Here is a 20,169-nt window from a genome sequence, read left to right as displayed (position 1 = left end):
AGACAAATAGCCTTAAACAACCATCTTCCTTTGTGCTAGGTATGACTCTAGTTCAGTGCTTTTTTCAAACTATTTTCAGGCGACCCATTTTTACAAAATGGTCGCCTCTCGCGATCCACGCTACGTTCACAATAGGTTCTCCATAGTTACTTCTTCAAACCTCACATTCATTGTTCTGTATTATCACTTCTGTATTGTTAAATGTAAACCAAATATATATTTTTTTGTTATTTGGAGATTTAAATAACTTGTAATAAAAATCTCTGCACAAGGGCAGCATGGTGGGGCAGTGGATAGCACTGCTGCCTCAAGGCACTGAGGTCCCAGGTTCGATCCCGGCTCTGGCTCACTGTCCGTGTGGAGTTTGCACATTCTCCCCGTGTTTGCGTGGGTTTCGCCCCCACAACCCAAAGATGTGCAAGGAAGGTGTATTGGAAACGCTAAATTGCCCCTTTTCTTGGAAACTTGCCTGGAGTTTGGGCTGATGGGGAAGGAAGGAGACTCACCATTGATCGCAAAGAGAATCTCACTTAGAGAATCTCAGAAAGTGAGCGGAGAGTGGCTCCCCATTTTAAATATACATCAAAACCCTTATGTACACACAGCACAACTTTAAACTTAGATCTGAGTTCCCAAACCCACACCCGTCGTACCAGAGCCGAATTCAGAATGGGACAAACATAAATCAGTGTTGTGACAATGGACCAAATGAAAGATGGTGAAATCCTGTATATGGCAGTGCTCCAGCTATGAGTTACTGACTGGGGTACATGCGGAAACATATTCCAGGCAGCAGTCACTTGGTTTTGGGTGGGAGATGCAGACCTCAAAAAAAAAAGAGCGCGACGCACTGTTGGAAACTAACTTTCTGCAAGAAATAAATTTAAAGATAATTGAGTTTTTTCTTTTAAACTATTCAGTTGTAAGTGCAGGTGCTGACTAACCTGCTGATCATTTGCTTCAGAAACAGGAATGGCTGCTGGAGGCTGTGTTGGTGGCAGTGTATAAGAGTGACCCAGGGAGGCAGAAAGACCACACCACCGGCCTCTACAGCAGCCTCATGTGGCCACACACTGTACTGCAGCCAGAATTCACCCAGGGAGAAAATGGGAAACAAGGTCAGGCGATCCTCGGGGAACATTTTTGCAGACCTTTTGGCAACCCATTTCACATGATCCCGCGACCCACCTGCGGGTCGCAACTCCCACTTTGAAAAAACACTGCTCTAGTCAATGGAGAATTCCCCTCTCATTCCAATGACTTCAATTTTACTAAGGCTCCTAGAGGCCACACAGTCAAATACCGATGTGATGTCATGGGCAGTAGCTCCCAGCTCACCTAGATTTAAATCTATGTTGGTCATGTGTACAGAGTTACAGTGAAAAAGTATTGTTCTGCGTCCAGTCCAGGCAGATTGATCCATACATGAAAAAAACATAGGACATACAATAGATACACAATGCAAATACATAGAAATAGGCATCAAGTGAAACATGAAGTAGTATAGTGCTGCAACAGTAGAGAAGATGCGTAAAAAGATCAGTTTAGTCTATAAGACGGTCATTCAGGAGTCTGGTAACGGGGGGGGGGGGGGGGGGGGGGTTTGATTCCGTTAGTGCGGGTTCTCAGACTTTTGCATCTTGTGCCCAATGGGAGGTTATGAGGGAGAATAACCTGGGTGGCAGGGGTCTTTGATTATGCTGTCTGCTTTCATAGAATCCCTACAGTGCAGAAGAGATATGCACCAGCCCTCTGAAAGAGCACACTATCTAGGCCCAATTTCCCCACCCTGTCACCATCTAGGGACAATTCAGCATGGTCAATACACCAAGGCTGCACATCTTTGGACTGTGGGAGGAAACCGGAGCACCCAGAGGAATCCCAAGCAGACTCGGGGAGAATGTGCAAACTCCACACACATCGTTCCAAGAGGTCAGAATTTAACCCAGGGCCCTGGCGTTGTGAAGCAGCGGTGCTAACCACAGTGGCACACTATCTTCCAAGGCAGTGGGAGGTGCAGGCAGAGTCGATGGATTACAGGTGGATTCGCATAATGGACTGGGACTGGGCTGTGTTCACTGTAGTTCTTGCAGTTTCTTACAGTCTTGGGCTGAGCAATTGCCAAACCAGGCTGTGATGCAACCAGACGGAATGTTTTCTTGGTTCATCCGTAAAAATTGCTGGTGCATCTGTGAAAATTGCTAAGAGTCATTGTGGACATGCCAAATTTCCTGAGGAAGTATAGGCGCTATTGTGCTTTCTTGGTCATAGCGTTGATGTGGGTGGACCAGGACAGATTGCTGGTGATGTGCACACCTAGGAATTTGAAGCGGTCAACCATCTCCACCTCGGCATCATTGATGCAGACAGGGATGTTTACGACACTTGGCTTCCTGAAGTCAATGACCAGCTTTTTAGTTTTGCTGACATTGAGAGAGAGATTATTGTTATTGCACCATGCCACTAGGTTCTCTATCTCCCTCCTGTACTCCGACTCGCTGTTGTTTGAGATCCCACTCACTACGCTCGTGTCATCAGCAAATTTGTAGATGGAGTTGGAGCTGAATTTTGCCAGTCATGTGGTATCAGGAGCACAGTAGGGGACTAAGTGCGCAGCTTTGCGGGGTCCCGGTATTGAGGATCGTCGTGCAGGAGGTGTTGTTGTTTATCCTTACTCATTGTGGTCTGTGGGTCAGGAAGTCACGGATCCAGTTGCAGAGGGAAGAGCCAAGTCCTAGGTTTGAGTTTGGATACGAGTATGGCTGGGATTATGGTGTTGAAGGCGGAGCTGTAGAGAATGAATAAGAATCTGATGTAGGAGTCTTTGTTGTCCGGATACTCCAATGATAGGTGCAGGGCCAGGGAGATGGCGTCTGCTGTGGACTGATTGTGGCAGTATGCGAATTGCAGTGGATCAAGACATTCTGGGAATATGGAGTTGATGCGTCTCATGACCAATCTCCCGAAGCACTTCATAACGACAGATGTCAAAGCCACCAGACGGTAATCATTTGAGGCACATGGTTCTTCTTTGGCACAGGTTATGATGGTAGTCGTCTTGAAGCAGATGGGAACCTCAGAACGGAGTAGGGAGAGGTTGAATAAGACTGCAAACATGCCAAGGCATAGACCAAGGCTATAAAAGGAGGTCAGGAACTACATGATCCAGGCAGAAATCAAACCGAGCATCAGTGAGAAAGTTATAATGAGGATATGCGTCTTGATAACACTACCGACAATGCCTTCATCACTTTGATAAAACTAGATGAGCATATGAGGGAGAAGGGAATAAATGGATATGATGGTAAATTTAGATGAGAAAAGATGGGAGGAGACTGGTTGGGTCAAATGGTTGGTTTCTGTACCATATATTCCATATAGTTTATTCAATCCTATGCTTAAGAGTACACTGAGAGGGTGGTAAATGGCTGGATGGATTTATCCTTCGTTTTGTGGGTAGGACATACCTGGAGGAATTTCCATATATAAAAGCAGGTCAGTGATGTGGAATTTGTGCAAGGCATTAATTATGTACAGCATAATGCCATAGAGTTATTTATGGCACACAAGAAGGCCATCCAGCCCAACAAGTATAGGTCATCTCTCCGCAGAATGATCCACTTAGTTCCACTGCCCGTTTGATCACTGTAGCCTTCCAGCTTTATTTCCTTCAAGTGCCCAACCAATTTTCTCCCGAATCATAGCTCAAATTTGGATGCGTTTCCAAACTCCTAGTTAGAGAAAATACATGACAGCCTTGGAAAGAGAGATCATGAAAATTCACTTTAATGAAACCAGGAATAAGTAGTGGAGACAAAAAACTGCAGGATTTTTCACAAGAACAGAGAACGTCAGGAGAATTCATAAGGTTTACAAACTAAGGAAATGTTTTGAAAGGGTAAATAGTAAAAGATTGTTTCCACTACTTCACAAAACCAGCGACTATGGGGCAAAAATACAAGACAAAAACCAGGAGAACGAAGGTGGAAAGTAAGAAAAATTCTTTATTGCAGGGAGCATTATTGGTGTCTAGAATGCTTTGCCACAAGCGGTTACTGAGGCTTCTCATTTAAAAAAGGAATTTCCAAAGAAAGAATAGTTTTAAAATAAAAAAAGAATCCACGAAAAGGGAAGGGCAATGGGATTAGAGCAGTAAGCACAGCTCATGAATCTGCTCCAAGGAAAAATGGTTTCCTTCTGCTCTGCGATTTCAGATATAATTAATCCTTTCACAAATTACATTTGTCCAATAGAAAACTGACCAAAATGACCGAAGACCATATAATCTGTTAATTATCCAAAACAACTAACATTTCATTAAGCAAACAACTAAACATACAGGTTCAGTGGCATAAGCGGCTTAATATTCCACCTCTATTCAGAAGAGTGTTTGCATACAAGGTAGCCGAACAGGGAGATGGGCAGGTTTAACCAGGTCCGGACCAGGATTCTACATAGAGATTTGTGCGGTGGATTAATGGAAAAAGAACAATCTAACTCGGGCTGTGTTTCTTTCTTTCCCGATTTGCACTGAACAGCTGACGAGAGGTGCAAAGAACCTAGAGTTCAGCACCCTTACCATCCTGCTGCCTTTATATTGGGTTATACTGGTTGACAGACAATTAAAAAGGAGAAGCTAAGAAGTTTTAACTAAACATTTTAAGCAGCAAATTAAAAAAAAGCATGTTTGAAAAAGTTATGTTGGAAAACTCACCTCTCTGACTAAAAGTTGTGGTGGCAATGAAACTGAAAACACAAGGTTGCTAAAATGATAACTAGCAGAGTCCACTTCACCACACACCTGAAAGTAAACAAAATTTTCCATTTACAGCAAAATAGATTTAAAACAACAAAAACTGCAAGGTAAATTACTTTTTTCCATCAATAAATCCCTTTAATGTTTGACTGTGCCTATCTTACAGCCAGCCAACTGTATGAAGGTCATGCTCACTAAAAAAGTGCAATTCTTTTTCTCGCTTCCCTTTTCCTCAGTACAGACTCATTATAGAATTATCATTTCCACTGGTAACCATTTATTATAAATGTTTTTATACATGTCATTTTATGTTCTAGCCAACCAACATACATAATGATTCATACAAAACTGTTCATTTCTACTACTTGTGTGCTATCAGTTGGAGATCATTACAGGTAGATAGATTGTTAAGAGCATTATGCTAATAATGCCACAGTCACAGGTTCGATCCCTGTATTAGCCAACGACACTAATGAGTCTTAAAACAAGCAACGTGCCTGATATGTTCAGTTGCAGCATCACAGTGCATATTCCCTTTTTCGGTGAAGATGGCGGTGGCTGGGAGTTCTCATGATGGGTTCAGTGAAGGCGATGAAGCCGTTCCTGTCCCGGAACCAGAGCGAAGTTAAGCAGCGGATGAGGGAGCTTTACCAGGCCTGGTACCAGCAGGTGCCCAACACCGTATCTCAGTGAAACAGGTACGGGATAAAGTGCAGCAAATGTTCATGAGAAATTCCCATGTCACCGACCTCTGGATTATTGACTTGCTGGTGATTAAGGCTAAAATGGATCCTGAAGAAATAATTAATGTATAGAAGCACGGACACACAGCATGCGCTATTTCCATGAAAAAGACCCCCCCCCGACCCCTCTCCAGATTCTATGGTGGCCATGATCTGTAAATAATAAGGGAAAATTGCTATTGTAAATGCTAAGTCAAGAAGCATTTGTTAACACTCTTTTGTAGCCGCTTGTGTCAAGATAGCCGGTTCCAAATTAAATCATCAGGTATTGAGGGGCCAGGTTAGAAAATAAAATCTTACTAATAATTGTGCTTTCAGTAAATTAGATACAGGGAAGGCTATATTCATCCTTGGAGCATTTATATATTCTTAGGCTGGATACCCAGTATCGTGAAGTATTGCTTTATAGCTGTGCACATTATATAGAAACCACGTGATGAGAAAATGAGGCAGTGGCAGGAAATAGATGTTTGTTCTCTTTGTGATGGAAAGGATTTGGGGTGTGAAACTGAACTCAAGGTCAAAACGGGGTCAAATTTGCCAAAAGCTTTGGTGGGGAAGGAACTGGGCAGCAGGGCAGAATCTGTGCTAAGGGGGCAGAGATTGTGGCAGAGAATACTTTTGGTCTTCTCAATGTTGGGTTGAAAAAGGTTGTGGCTTATCAAGGATGGGACCAGTCACAGGATTCTTTCTGTTTTCATCTAGGTGAGCAGGATGCGGTTTTGAATCCTAGTGTGGTCCGTTAGTCTGGGGGAGGTTCCCCTGCTGCTACCGGGTAGGAGGAAATCGACACTACCTTCCAGGACGCCCAATCGTTGGGGGTCTTGATGGCTCTTCTTGGGTTGGGACTGGGACTGGAGTGATCATCCTTTTCTTCTGAGTATTAGTGAGGATGGTGCACCTCGTGCCTCAGCCTGGTTGGGTGACCTTATGGACTTTTTATACCTGGAAAAGGTCGAGGATGCAGTCAGGGAGTCGGTAGAGGGATTCTACCTGTGACGGCTGGCGAGGGGGGGGGGGCTTTTTTGTGTATCTTTTCTAGATCTGTGATTTCTTCTGTTGTTAATGTGAAATTTGTACCATGTTTGAACAATTTTCATAGTTGTAGTTTATTAATGGGGACGGTACATTGCACCGGATGGGATGGGAGAGTGGGAGAGGTACAGGTTCAGCTGGTGTGCAGGTTTTGGGATGGGCTGCAGGTCCCGGCGGTAAAGTTTTCTGTGCATTGCGATGTGCTGGACTAGGCCAGGTCCGGTACTAGGTTAGTATCCTGTTGCCTCTTGTTGCAGGCTTGGGGTGTACCTTTTCACAGGTGCTTGTTGGGGACATCCTGGGTGGTTGGGTTTTGCTTCTTCGGTGCATGGGGTCCTGGAGATGAGCAGAGTTCTAAAATTGATAAATATCCTGGTGTTCCCCTGGGGGTGGAATTCTCTTTTGGTTGATTTGAGCGATCTATTCTCTTCTTCATGATCTAGTCTCTTCTTCATTGGTGGTTGTGTGGCGTTCGCCAGGGTAATATGGAGCCTAGGTTTGATCCCCATCCCTCGTTATCCTGCGAGTTGGTTCTGGTAGCTCAAAACCTTTCTTTCCTTTTTCTTCTTCCTCCTTTCTTGCAGGCTCTGAGATCTGATCATAATCCGAACATGTTGCTACCGGTCCTCTCTTCATAACAGTGTGGAATGATCTTGGTTCTGCACTGGGCCTTAGTTTGGGGTTAAGTCGTATTGTATATATGTAACTCCCCTTAGAACTAGGGTTTTCTCATATTTTCTTTATTGTTTTTTTTTACTGTTGCATGGTTCCTACATGGACACTGATGGATTTGGTATCGGAGAAGAGGCTTTGATGGGTCAGTAGTGCCTTTGGCACTAGTAGAGATGGGGGGGGGGGATGTTAGTGCCCACCCAACGTGGCGGGGGAAATTTATTCTGAATTTCTTGTAGTAACTGCAAACTGACGCAGCATGGGAGCGTGTGCATCATTTTATCATACTTTTCATGGTCTTATCCTGTTTCTCCCTCTGTTTCTGATGGGGCTGTACGGGTACCTAGTTTTATATCAAGCCAGTTACGATGTTGATCTCCTGTCACTCTCTGTACTCAGGTATGCGGAGTCATTTTCATAGAATTCCTGCAGTGCAGAAGGAGGCCATTCGGCCCACCAAGTCTGCACCGACTCTTTGAAATAGTACTCCACCCAAGCTCACTCCCCCACCCTATCCAAATAAACCCGCATCTTAACCTACACATCTTTTTTGGACACGAAGAAACAATTTAGCATAGCGAACCCATCTAACCTGCACATCTTTGGACTGTGGGAGGAAACCGGAGCACCCGGGGAGAACACAACGCAGGCACGGGGTGAATCTGCAAACTGCACACAAACATTGACCCAAGGCCGTAATTGAACCTGGGTCCCAGGCACTGTGAGACAGTAGTGCTAACCACTGTGCCGCCCAATTTTATTTCTTCATCCTTGCTTATGGGTGTATTATTTTGTAATTCGGTTGCATACTTCTTTAAAATGTTAGTAAATTACCATTTTCAAAGGAAACTAGATTTAAATTATGGAAACCTATTCAGAAATTGAATATTTCTCAAGAACATTAGAGGAGTCTTTCTCATTTAGGTTCTCTTTCAATGCAGTACCAATGAGGTGGATAGTGACTTGACTGACAAAGGGGCTTGAATAATTTAACCTGGAAGGTTCGGGATTATATGGAAAAGTTTCAGGATTTCTAATCTTACAGGCCTCAGGGGCCCAACCCTGTACCTGGGGCCTGTGGTACCCAATACTTTCTTATCTGCACTAGCCTTGGTATGTCTATGTCTTCTAATGTCAATGAGCATGAAACAAATACACTATGCTAAGTTCAAACACATGCTTAAAGTTACAAATAGAAGCCTTCTTACATTGGACAATTTTGATTCATGATGAATTCTGTGTTCATCAAGTGAAGATGACAGAGCATTTCCACTTTAGGAACCAAGCTAATTAGGTCCAGCTAATTAGGAAATAAGGCTCCCTCTGTTCTGCCTCAATCCAAAATTCGAAAAACAATTTCCAAGACACCAGTGTAAATGTTGTACCTTTCACAACAGCCTTCCTCACAGCTTCATCAATTGAGATACGTTTGTCCTACAGACAGAGTGAGACAGAATGCTCAACCGTTCTCTTCGTTCAAGCTCAGTTTGCAAGCTCAGAGTCAAATAGCACTCAATAACCCAAATCAACCATCCCTTTCCACTCAATCTTTGTAAAGCAGAACATGGCTTTCCTTTTCAGTTCTGTGCCCACCCCACAATTTGCTAATACTATTTGAGCTAGGCACTGGCATCTGTGAACAGAGTTATCCATCATAGTCTCTATGTCGCTGAATAAATGATTAGTACAAGATTCCAGGATACAATTAATGTCCTTGCTTACCAATGTAATTCAGCCAGTGTTAAAGACTTTTTTTTTTACTTTTGGCTCCAATTATTCAGGAAGAAAAACAATAATTAATCTGGAAAGAAATCTAGGATTTGCTGCACTGATCAATCACACCTAAAAGGTGCCTATACTATGAATCTAAAGTAGTATTTAGCCAAGTAACATGGGAATAATAATGTTAATCAGTATGTTAACAAAAAATATCAAAAAACTCATTTTATCATCCAATACTCCAATGTAATAAAGACCACTAATGACAAAAATTATACAAAAACAAATAAGACACTGAATTAATGGACAATTTTGGCTTTCTGAAATATTGAAATTCCTTGCTAATTAGTATAATTTATGACTTAACTCACCATGCAAAACCTGCACTGTAATTATCAGCACCTTTTCGGAATAGATTCGTAACAGATCATGGCTTAATTGATGTAACAGTTGTAGAGAACGCATCAAACTTTTTACCTTTTTAACAAACTCCTTTTCACACTGGTCTTGGAGAATACCCAGACACACAGTGCATGTCTGAACCTGGTCATTGCGAAGCACATATTCACTCGACAGTAACTCAGCTGCTCCACTGGGATCGGAATTGTCATCACTCTTTTCAGAATCCTGCAATCGGATTTTCTTACATGGTGGTTGGTTACATTCCACTTCTTCAGGTTTACTTTCATCATCATTCAAGAACTTGTGCAACTCAGAGAACAGTTCCTGAAACACACAAAATAAATTCTGTTTGTGACCGTTAGTTTGCAGTAGTTGGAAAAGAAAACATTGCTCGTTTTCAGATTTACAATATTGTACATTTGATTGCTGAAACACTTAACATCATTGCAAATTGTTATAGTGAAGATTAAGTATTTTGTATTGAATGTGTAGGACCATGAAAAACGTGAAATTGTTCACGGTAGCACCACAGTGTAGTTATACACAAAATTGATCTGTGTTATATTTGAATTCAATTCCACAATACAGTGCAAGAAACTGATGGCATAATATTGCAGAGCGAGCTGAGCAAAAGGAGAAGCATAAAGCAGAATTTAATGTCCTCCCCTGGAAGGGTTTGGTAGCAGAGTGCATTTAATCAGACAGGAAGGTGGGACCCCTGCTGCCTTCCTACCTCCTCCCTGATTAAGTTCAGAGTGGGATGACTTGTGAATGGCGTTACGACATCCTGGGCTAGTGCGCATTCAATTCCAGTCCCACTTTACCCAGACTCACAATACAGGTGAAATTAGATTTTATATTAATACCCATGGCTTTGGTGGAGTTAAATTGTCTGCACTCACTGTTACCATGTTTGCAAAAATTTAAACACAAGTAATCTTTATTATTAACCATGATGTGGAGATGCCGGTGTAGGACTGGGGTGGGCACAGTAAGAAGTCTTACAACACCAGGTTAAAGTCCAACAGGTTTGTTTTGAATCACTAGCTTTCGGAGCGCAGCTCCTTCATCAGGTGAATGAAGAGGTAGGTTCCACAACCATATATATAGACAAAGTCAATGATGCAAGATGATACTTTGAATGTGAGTCTTTGCAGGTAATTAAGTCTTTACAGGTTCAGACAGAGTGACTGGAGAGAAGGATAATCACAGGTTAAATAGTTGTGAATTGTCTCAAGCCAGCACAGTTGGTAAAATTTCAAAAGCCCAGGCCAGATGGTGGGGGTTATTCTCTCCAGTCGCTCTGTCTGGACCTGTGGTGCCCCTGTGCCCTGATGGTGGTAATTTTCTCATGCATCTGGTGCCCTTGGCCCTTCTACATAGTGTAGGTCACATGCTTGAAGGTGCTATCAAAAGGACTGTTGATGAATTGCTGCGGTGCACACTGCTGCCACTAGGCGTTGGTGGAAGGAGTAAATGTTTAAAGTGGTGGAAGGGTGCCAATCAAATGGGCTATTCTGTCCTGGATGGTGTTGAAGCTTCTTGACTGCTGTTGGAGCTACACTCATCCAGGCAAGTGGTGAGTGTTCCACCATATTCCTGACTTGTGCTTTAGTGAGTCAGGTTATTCGCCTGTAATTTTGGTTGTCTTCACAGGCCAACAATTTTTTCCATTCACTTAGATGAGCCGTGTAATCTTATGAAAGGGGAGGAAACAACAAATGAAGAGAGAAATATCAAAAGGTAGCAGTGTGGGGACAGGGGATAACCAAAATTCACATTTACCACATGGATTAAAAAATCTTAAATTAGGAATATGCCAATGGCCCAACTGGTAATGTACAATCATAGAAACATATTCTTGTCTAAGTGGTTGTGTCTTTAAAATGCAGCCACAAGAAAATTGCATTTAAAGAAAACAACCATGGCCCAGCCTAATTCAGTACTAATGTTGAGAGGATAGCTCAAACTGGTTTGAAAACTGAACTTCCAAGTCTGGACCAAAATTATTTTTAAACAAACACACAGATCCTGTGATTTCTTCAGTTTCATTTTGCCAATTAGTTGAACGGAGTATTAATGATAATCCTCCAAACAAGTCATACTAATCAGCTATGCAAATAGCCGACTCAATTCATTAAGCAAGGTTACAAGTTGGGAGAACTAATTGGAATCTTTATAAGGTAAGGTCACAGTCAAGAAAGAGGACAAGTTTAGAACTATGCACAGAATATCACGGGCAGCACGGTAGCATTGTGGTTAGCACAATGGCTTCACAGCTCCAGGGTCCCAGGTTCGATTCCCGGCTTGGGTCACTGTCTGTGCGGAGTCTGCACGTTCTCCCCGTGTGTGCGTGGGTTTCCTCCGGGTGCTCCGGTTTCCTCCCACAGTCCAAAGATGTGCAGGTTAGGTCGATTGGCCATGATAAATTGCCCTTATTGTCCAAAATTGCCCTGAGTGTTGGGTGGGGTTACTGGTTATGGGGATGGGGGTGGAGGTATGGGCTTGGGTAGGGTGCTCTTTCCAAGAGCCGGTGCAGACCCGATGGGCTGAATGGCCTCCTTCTGCACTGTAAATTCTATGAAATGAATCATGAGATTTCAACCGTTTTTTCTCATGCATGAGAAGGTCTTGTGCAAACAGAAAAATGCATTATATCACTGATTATTCCACAGTTGTTAATTCACTTCATATTTTAATTTAAAAATGAGGCCCAATGTCATCCTCCGTCATTTTCAAAGGCTTGGGGTGTGATTCGCCCACAATATTTCGACGTTAATTTGTGGCAGGTTTATCAGGGAGTTTCCCGCCGGTTCTGCTATTCAATTACACTTTGTCACTCTTTTGGGACCTGGGGACTTTCTCATCGGTTTAACCCACACTTAGAATTTCTTTTAGCACTGGGGAGCTGAACGCAGAGAGCAGGCTGCCATTTTGAAAAGGTGCCATTTTGAAAAGGTGCCTCGATGGTGAACTAGTGGATACCCCACACCGCTCTGCCAATGGGCAATGTCACCCCCCCCACACACATGGACACTACCCCACACCCGTCTGCCAATGGGCAATGTCACCCTCCCACACACATGGACACTACCCCACACCCGTGAGGACACCCCACTATGGGTTCATGGGGGACCCCCTCTTCTGGCCGCCCAAATCCTCTTAAAGCAACCCCTCACTTCTAGGACCCCACCCATCACGGCCCCAACCTCCTGGAGGCCCCTACTTATCTGACCTGCACTCCCCCACCATTCAAACTCCCCCGCACCCTCATTACATGGGCCCACTGACCCTGGATAGTGCCACCCTGGCACCTGTGCACTGCCACCCTGGCACCCAGGCAATGCTCCAAGCTTGGCAGTCCGTCCAGGCACCTTGGCAGTGCCAGGATGTTAGCACCAAGGTGCCCACGTTCCAGGGGGGAGGGGCAGGGGCACCCTGCACTTACCCTGATCATCCAGGGTTGTCTGATGGCCCGGGAGACCCCCCAGGGTGCCATTCTGTCTGGTCCGCATTTGCGTGGACCAGCACCGATCGGTGCCCGGCTGCAGCCTCCCTGGGGAGGTCGAAGAATCGAGGGAGGCCGGTGGATCCCATGAAGGTAGGCCGCATATAAATTTACGGCCTACTTCTGACAGCGTAATTCGCTCCTGCCTATTTGGGGCGGAGTTCCAATGTCTTGCTGGACTCCGGAGAATCTCGCGAGGTGTAGAGCCTGTTAGGAGGCTCACTGGAAGCCTCTTCCGGCATTCTCTGGCCGCATTGAGTTGTGAGTATTACCAACATAGCCATGGATGACAGTTGAAGAAAAATAAATTCCTGTATTTTAAAAATAGCTTCTGCTCATTATCTGAAACCTGCAATGGAAAGCTTCGCTCGATCTCATGGTTAGGAGAAACATATTCAAAAGGTATGTGGAAGTGGGACTCCCCCATGGAATGAATAAAGAAGCAGGCATATCCCCGAGTGAGGGTAGGAAAGACACTATATCTGCAATGTGCATCATCTGATCTAGTACTGATTTGCTCAGACCAAGGGTTTCTGAGGCTCAGATCCTGAGCTGAGATAGCTGATTTAGGGGTGTAGCATTCTTTCACAACTGATTGCTGTTCAATGACACCTTCCAAGTCAGCTTTCAAATTAATTACAATTTTTAATGACATTGCTGGTGTGAAACAATGAAAGACGTCTTCACCATTGATGTTGATGTCACTTACTGAAAACCGCTGTTCTGTGACATTAACCAGACATAGAAAACTACACACAATGGTTCCTCCAATAATTACAAAAGCTTCAATACTGGTGTGAAATAGTTACATATGTGCTCATTTAAGACTAGAAATAACAGGGTGAAAAGAAATCCCACGATCCAAAACCATAACTAGTGGATCAGGAGCTCTCAGTAAATTAAATCATACGGAAAGTAGCTGATAGAAATCCATCAGAACTACCTCCAGTCCATCAGTCAATGTGCAGATCATACAAAGTCTGACACAGATTGTTATCCATGTGTGGGAGTATCATGTGATCATTTGATCACTGTACAAATCCTACTCCACTCACTAGAGCTTAACTTTCTGTACTCATCTCTATTTGGCACAACTGAATGTCACCATCATACCGCTGCCCAAGAAGAACCAGGCAACATGCCTCAATGACTACCGTCCAGTGGCCCTGACTTCAGTGGTAATGAAGTGCTTCGAGAGGTTGATCATGAAGCGCATCACCTCCATACTCCCAGAACACCTTGATCCACTGCAATTCGCATACCGCTGCAACCGGTCCACATCAGACGCCATTTCCCTGGCCCTACACTCATCTCTAGAGCATCTCGAAAACAAGGACTCCTACATCAGACTCCTATTTATTGACTACAGCTCCGCCTTCAACACCATAATCCCAGCCAAGCTCATATCAAAGCTCCAAAACCTAGGACTTGGCTTCCCACTCTGCAACTGGATCCTCGCATTTTCTGACCAATGGACCAGAATCAGTAAGAATGAACAACAACACCTCCTCCACAATAGTCCTCAATACCAGGGCCCCGCAAGGCTGCGTACTTAGCCCCCTACTCTACTCCCTGTACACACACGACTGCGTGGCAAAATTTGGTTCCAACTCCATCTACATGTTTGCTGACAATACGACCATAGTGGGCCGGATCTCGAATAACGACGAGTCAGAATACAGGAGGGAGATAGAGAACCTAGGGAGTGGTGTAACGACAACAATCTCTCCCTCAATGCCAGCAAAACTAAAGAGCTGGTCATTGACTTCAGGAAGCAAAGTACTGTACACACCCCTGTCAGCATCAACGGGGCCGAGGTAGAGATGGTAGCAGTTTCAAATTCCTAGGGGTTAGCAGTTTCAGATTCCTACATCTCCAAAAATCTGTCCTGGTCCACCCACGCCGACGCTACCACCAAGAAAGCACAACAGCGTCTATACTTCCTCGAGAAACTAAGGAAATTCGGCATGTCCACATTAACCCTTACCAACTTTTACAGATGCACCATAGAAAGCATCCTATCGGGCTGCATCACAGCCTGGTATGGCAACTGCTCGGCCCAGGACCGCAAGAAACTTCAGAGAGTCGTGAACACCGCCCAGTCCATCACACGAACCTGCGTCCCATCCATTGACTCCATCTACACCTCCCGCTGCCTTAGGAAAGCGGGCAGCATAATCAAAGACCCCTCCCATCTGGGTTATTCTCTCTTCCAACTCCTTCCATTGGGCAGGAGATACAGAAGTCTGAGAACACGCACAAACAGACTCAAAAACAGCTTCTTTCCCACTATCACCAGACTCCTAAATGACCCTCTTATGGACTGACCTCATTAACACAACACCCTGTATGCTTCATCCGATGCTTATGTAGTTACACTATATATCTTGTGTTGCCCTATTATGTAGTTTCTTTTATTCCCTTTTCTTCCCATGTACTTAATGATCTGTTGAGCTGCCTGCAGAAAAATACTTTTCACTGTACCTCGGTTCACGTGACAATAAACAAATCCAATCCAATGAACTATTCAATGGATCAGCAGGAACAGTTAAATCTCAACTGTTTCTGCTAATGATAGGAACTGCAAACAGGTGGTTCAAATAGCAACAGGGTCTGTATAGGCTGAAGGGAAACTAATAAATGTAGCCTGTCAAAGTCACAGAAAATATGTGATTTCGAGTACTCTAGAATATTCCATTATTCTGCTGGGTGGGACTGCCATCGCCTAGTCCCATTCCTATATATCCAGTCAAAGCCAGTCTCCTGCAATTGGTCTCTTTCTTATCCAACACTGTTACCTCTGAGGGCAGCACGGTGGCCTAGTGGTTAGCACAACCGCCTCACGGCGCTGAGGTCCCAGGTTCAATCCCGGCTCTGGGTCACTGTCCGTGTGGAGTTTGCACATTCTCCCTGTGTCTGCGTGGGTTTCGCCCCCACAACCCAAAAATGTGCAGTGTAGGAGGATTGGCCACGCTAAATTGCCCCTTAATTGGAAAAAATAATTGGCTAATCTAAATTTACAAAAAAAATTAAAAAAAAAAAAAAAAAAAACACTGTTACCTCTGGATTTCTCCCAGGGGTCTATTCTTTGTCCCAAGGTTTCCCTTTTGGAAGTGATTGGTGGCACCCTATCCAAGAAATATCCTGTACAAAAACAAAATATCATGACAACCACCCCCGACAATGCCTAAGGGATTCACAAAACCCAACAGTGGCTATGACAAAATTGCTTCTGTGTTGAGGATAGGATGACTCCTCTTCCTAATGGCGTTCTATAAAATGACATCACTGGGAAAGCAAAGGGACATATCAGTTGTTACAGCTAGTCGATCTGTTATCGCTAATTTCAATGAACAAACAATTCACAGGAGTGAGAGCAGATTTACAATCATTTAACCAGGCATATGCAGGGAGAGCTAGCTCAACAAGCAAGCTTGCTGAACCCATTCTTGTTTACAAAAGGTGGTACATATTTGTACCTTTTCTAACACAATCCCAGACATTGTTTAAAGTGGTGTTGCACAGGAACAAGCACTTTCACTCTACACCCTTGCAGGCACTTTTAGTTCATCTTGATATTGTCTATTGTCCCTGTTTGCTACTGATGTAACCGTAAACTTCATTACTTTTGGGAAGTTCATTACTTTTGGGAACAGAAGGTAACCGTCCTGGCGAGAGCGCAGCTGCAGATTCTGCTTTTAAGGTTTACAAAAGTCCATAAGACATAGGAGCAGAATTAGACCACTCGGCCCATCGAGTCTGCTCCGCCATTCAATCATGGCTGATATTTTCTCATCCCTACTCTCCTGCCTTCCCCCCATAACCCCTGATCCCCTTATCAATCAAGAACATATCTATCTCTGTCTTAAAGACACTTAGTGATTTGGCCTCCACAGCCTTCTGCGGCAAAGAGTTCCACAGATTCACCACCCTCTGTCAGTTCGATATCTCTTTTCTGTTATTTTATTCATACTCTAACGTAAATCTTAAATCACACGCACACATACAGAGAGAACATAGTGGCATGGTGCAATGACAATAATCTCTCTCTCAATGTCAGCAAAACTAAGGAGCTGGCCAACAACTTCAGGAAACAAAGTGTCGTACACACCCCTGTTTGCATCAATGGTGCCGAGGTGGGAGATGGTTGACAGCTTCAAATTCCTAGGTGTACACATCACCAACAATCTGTCCTGATCCACCCACATCGACGCTACGACTAAGAAAGCTCAACAGCGCTTATGCTTCCTCAGAAAATTAGGCATATCCACAATGACTTTTATAGATGTACCATAGAAAGCATCCCATCTGGCTGCATCACACCTTGGTATGGCAACTGCTTGGCCCAAGATTTATCGGGGAGCATAAGGATAGCTGGAAGGGATTAAGGCAAAGTGGGAGGAAGAGTTGGGGGAGGGTATGGAGGAGGGGTTGTGGTGTGAGGTGCACCGGAGAGTGAATGCCTCAATTTCGTACGCGGGGTTGGGGCTGATACAGTTGAAGGTGGTGTATAGGGCGCACCTCACAAGGACGAAGATGAACTGACTCATTGAGGGGTGGAAGATGTTTGTGAGGGGCTGTGGGGAGGAGCCCCACAAATCACGTTCATATGTTTTGGTCCTGTCCAAAACTGGAGGGATATTGGAGGGAGGTGTTCAGGATAATCTCAAAAGGTGGGGCATGCGAGGCTCAATCCAGGTCCTCTAGAAGCCACATCTGGGGTGTCGGATCAGCTGGGGTTGGAAGCAGGTGTGGAGGCAGATGTCTTAGCCTTCACCTCGCTGATCACCCGAAGGCAGATCCTGTTGGGGTGGAGGTCAGCCTCTCCGCCCTGTGCCTCAGCATGGCAGGGGGACTTGCCGGAGTTCTTAACGCTCGAGAAAGTGAAGTTTGAGTTGAGGGGAAAGATGGAAGGGTTCTATAATTCATGAGCTTTGTTTATCATGCATTTTCAAGAATTAGATGGCATTAAACATTAGGAGGGAACATAGAACATACAGTGCAGAAGGAGGCCATTAGGCCCATCGAGTCTGCACCGACCCACTTAAGCCCTCACTTCCACCCTATCCCCTTAACCCAATAACCCCTCCTAACCTTTTTTTGGTCACTAAGGCCAATTTATCATGGCCAATCCACCTAACCTGCACGTCTTTGGACTGTGGGAGGAAACTGGAGCACCCGGAGGAAACCCACGCAGATATGGGGAGAACGTGCGGCATAGTTAGTGACCCAACGAGGGAGTTGGAATGTAAAGGTTATTGGTGATTATGTATGGGATGATGGTGGATTCTAGATTATTTTTCTTTCGTGTTTTGTATTTAAAATGTTGGGGGCTGTTTAGGGGTGGGTGGGATAAAGGGATTGTTGGCCAGGGGATTGCCATTGTATCTGTTATTGTTGGTGGGTGTAAATTTGATGACAATGTGAAAAAGGAAAAGAATAAAAATATTTTCTTCAAAAAGTAAGACTGGGATTTTCCAGCCCTTCCTGCTCGTGGGATATTCTGGTCCCACCGAAGGCAGCTCCTGGAGCAGGTTCCCTGGTGGCACAGCCAGTAAGCAACGCAAATGACCATTGACTTTGGCAGGATCTTCCCATTCTGCCAGCAGCCAATAGTGATCTGCCTCCACCTCCGGAAAACTCGCCATGGGAGAGAAATCCTAGCCAAATAGTTTTGGAGAGGGACTTTCACGCTGTTCAGACAAATGTAAAATGTTACAGATATTGGAAATCATAAATAAGTGCTGGAAAAACTCCGCTAATCAGGCAGCATCTTTGGAGCAAAACAGAGTTAACCTTTTAGTTTGAGTCACGTTTCACCAGAACTGAAGAAAGATAGAAACGTTAAAGGCAAGATAGATGAAAATGCTGCCACCAATGCTGGAACAGAGGGATGGACATTAATCCAGAGATAGAAATGCAGAGCATACAGGTGTAAAGATAGGACTGGAGAGGTCCATGCTAGAAAGCGTTGAGCCTGTACAGCAGTGTTTTTCAAACACTTTTTCCCCCGGGACCCACTTTTCCTGAATGGGCCCACCTTCGCAGCCCATGCCACGAGCGCTTATCTTTAATGCGAATGGGGAGCCTTTTTGATCCTCACAATCTCACTTGAATCAGGTTCAAAGGAGGAGAGGACAATGCGCACATCAGGTGCAGACTCCAGCCAGTTCCTTTTGCCGTCTTCATCTTTGTGAAAACTGAAAATCCAATCTCGTACACGTAGATCATCATGAATAGCAACAAAATGCTTGTTTTACTCAGCACTAGATACACCTGGGAGATGCTACTCCAGAACGCGGACAACCTCATGTGCTTTTGCCGTGTGTTGCTATCACAAGTCGGGTATAGCAGCGTAGTCTGGAGTCAGCTGTAAGTTAACAACTAACTCTGGGATCTCAACCTCAGAAAGGAATTTTTCACTCACCACTTCTCTTTCAAAATCTAAAATTTCTCCTCTCACTTCCCGCATATAACACACATGAGCTTTGCATTCTTATTTGCACTGGCACAATTGACAAAATTACACCTCAATAAATCATCTTTCTACAGCTTTGTTCCCGAGCTAGGTTTCTTCTTTGTAGGCTGTACCCAGAGACCTTGGAGCTCTGTACAGAGCTCACACTAACAATGCTCTGTCCTGTGTGGATTCTCCTGTGCAGCTCTGTCCAGCAGATTCAGTTGCAAGATCTTGCCTATTCGGGTTTCTGACCGTCTCTTACTTTCAAGAAAACAAACCATCTTCATAGTCCTCTTGCCAGCACTGGAAAATGGAAGCAGCTCTGCTCCATGATTAAGTGCCAAAAGCACGTATATAGCCCCGTTCTACCAAATTATGGCAATTTGCCAAATTATTCAGTTCTTGCTACATCAAAAATTTCTGTCAAAAACCTGTAAGCTTTAATAAAACTAGTGCTTCTGCTTCTTTTGTTGAATAGGATAAGAAGTCATGTTTAAGGGGCTGTGGGGAGGAGCCCCACAAATCACGTTCATATGTTTTGGTCCTGTTCTCTGCTGATGCCTCTGGCCAGAAGACTGCACACAGCCTAATTTCTTTTCATTTAAAAAAGCGGCAGTGGCCGCCATTCTCAATATAAAAGCCAGTAGCAGCCACAGGGCGCCTCTCCTGCGATTGGGACCACCGCAGGAGCGGCATGACCAATCGCTCCGCAACCCTCTCGCAGGTCATGACCTGCCCATGAAAAATCCTGCTGTAGAGAGATTTGATAATAAGGCTAAGGATTATAAATTAGTATTTTCTATCTGTCCAAACATTATGTTTTACAAGGAGGAGGTTGTGGTGATATGCCTGTAAGCAATATTGTAGATGGCTG

At 44.3% G+C, this 20,169-nt stretch overlaps 1 protein-coding gene across 4 annotated transcripts in view; it reads right to left on the bottom strand.

Annotated features, from left to right (window-relative positions):
- Positions 1–20,169, bottom strand: part of pus10 (pseudouridine synthase 10) — a 96,733-nt gene that overhangs the window by 72,440 nt on the left and 4,124 nt on the right. For all 4 annotated transcript variants that reach the window (XM_038809118.1, XM_038809090.1, XM_038809110.1 and 1 more), the window contains 2 exons: positions 9,403–9,651; positions 4,715–4,801 (listed from right to left, as the gene is read on the bottom strand). In XM_038809118.1, coding sequence (XP_038665046.1) covers positions 4,715–4,801; positions 9,403–9,651 — 336 coding nt within the window. The remainder of the gene's footprint in view (positions 1–4,714; positions 4,802–9,402; positions 9,652–20,169) is intronic.

This window comes from Scyliorhinus canicula, chromosome 1 (assembly GCF_902713615.1).
Source record: "Scyliorhinus canicula chromosome 1, sScyCan1.1, whole genome shotgun sequence".
NCBI classification, from domain to species: domain Eukaryota; kingdom Metazoa; phylum Chordata; class Chondrichthyes; order Carcharhiniformes; family Scyliorhinidae; genus Scyliorhinus; species Scyliorhinus canicula.
This window is presented reverse-complemented; position numbering and strand designations above follow the sequence as displayed.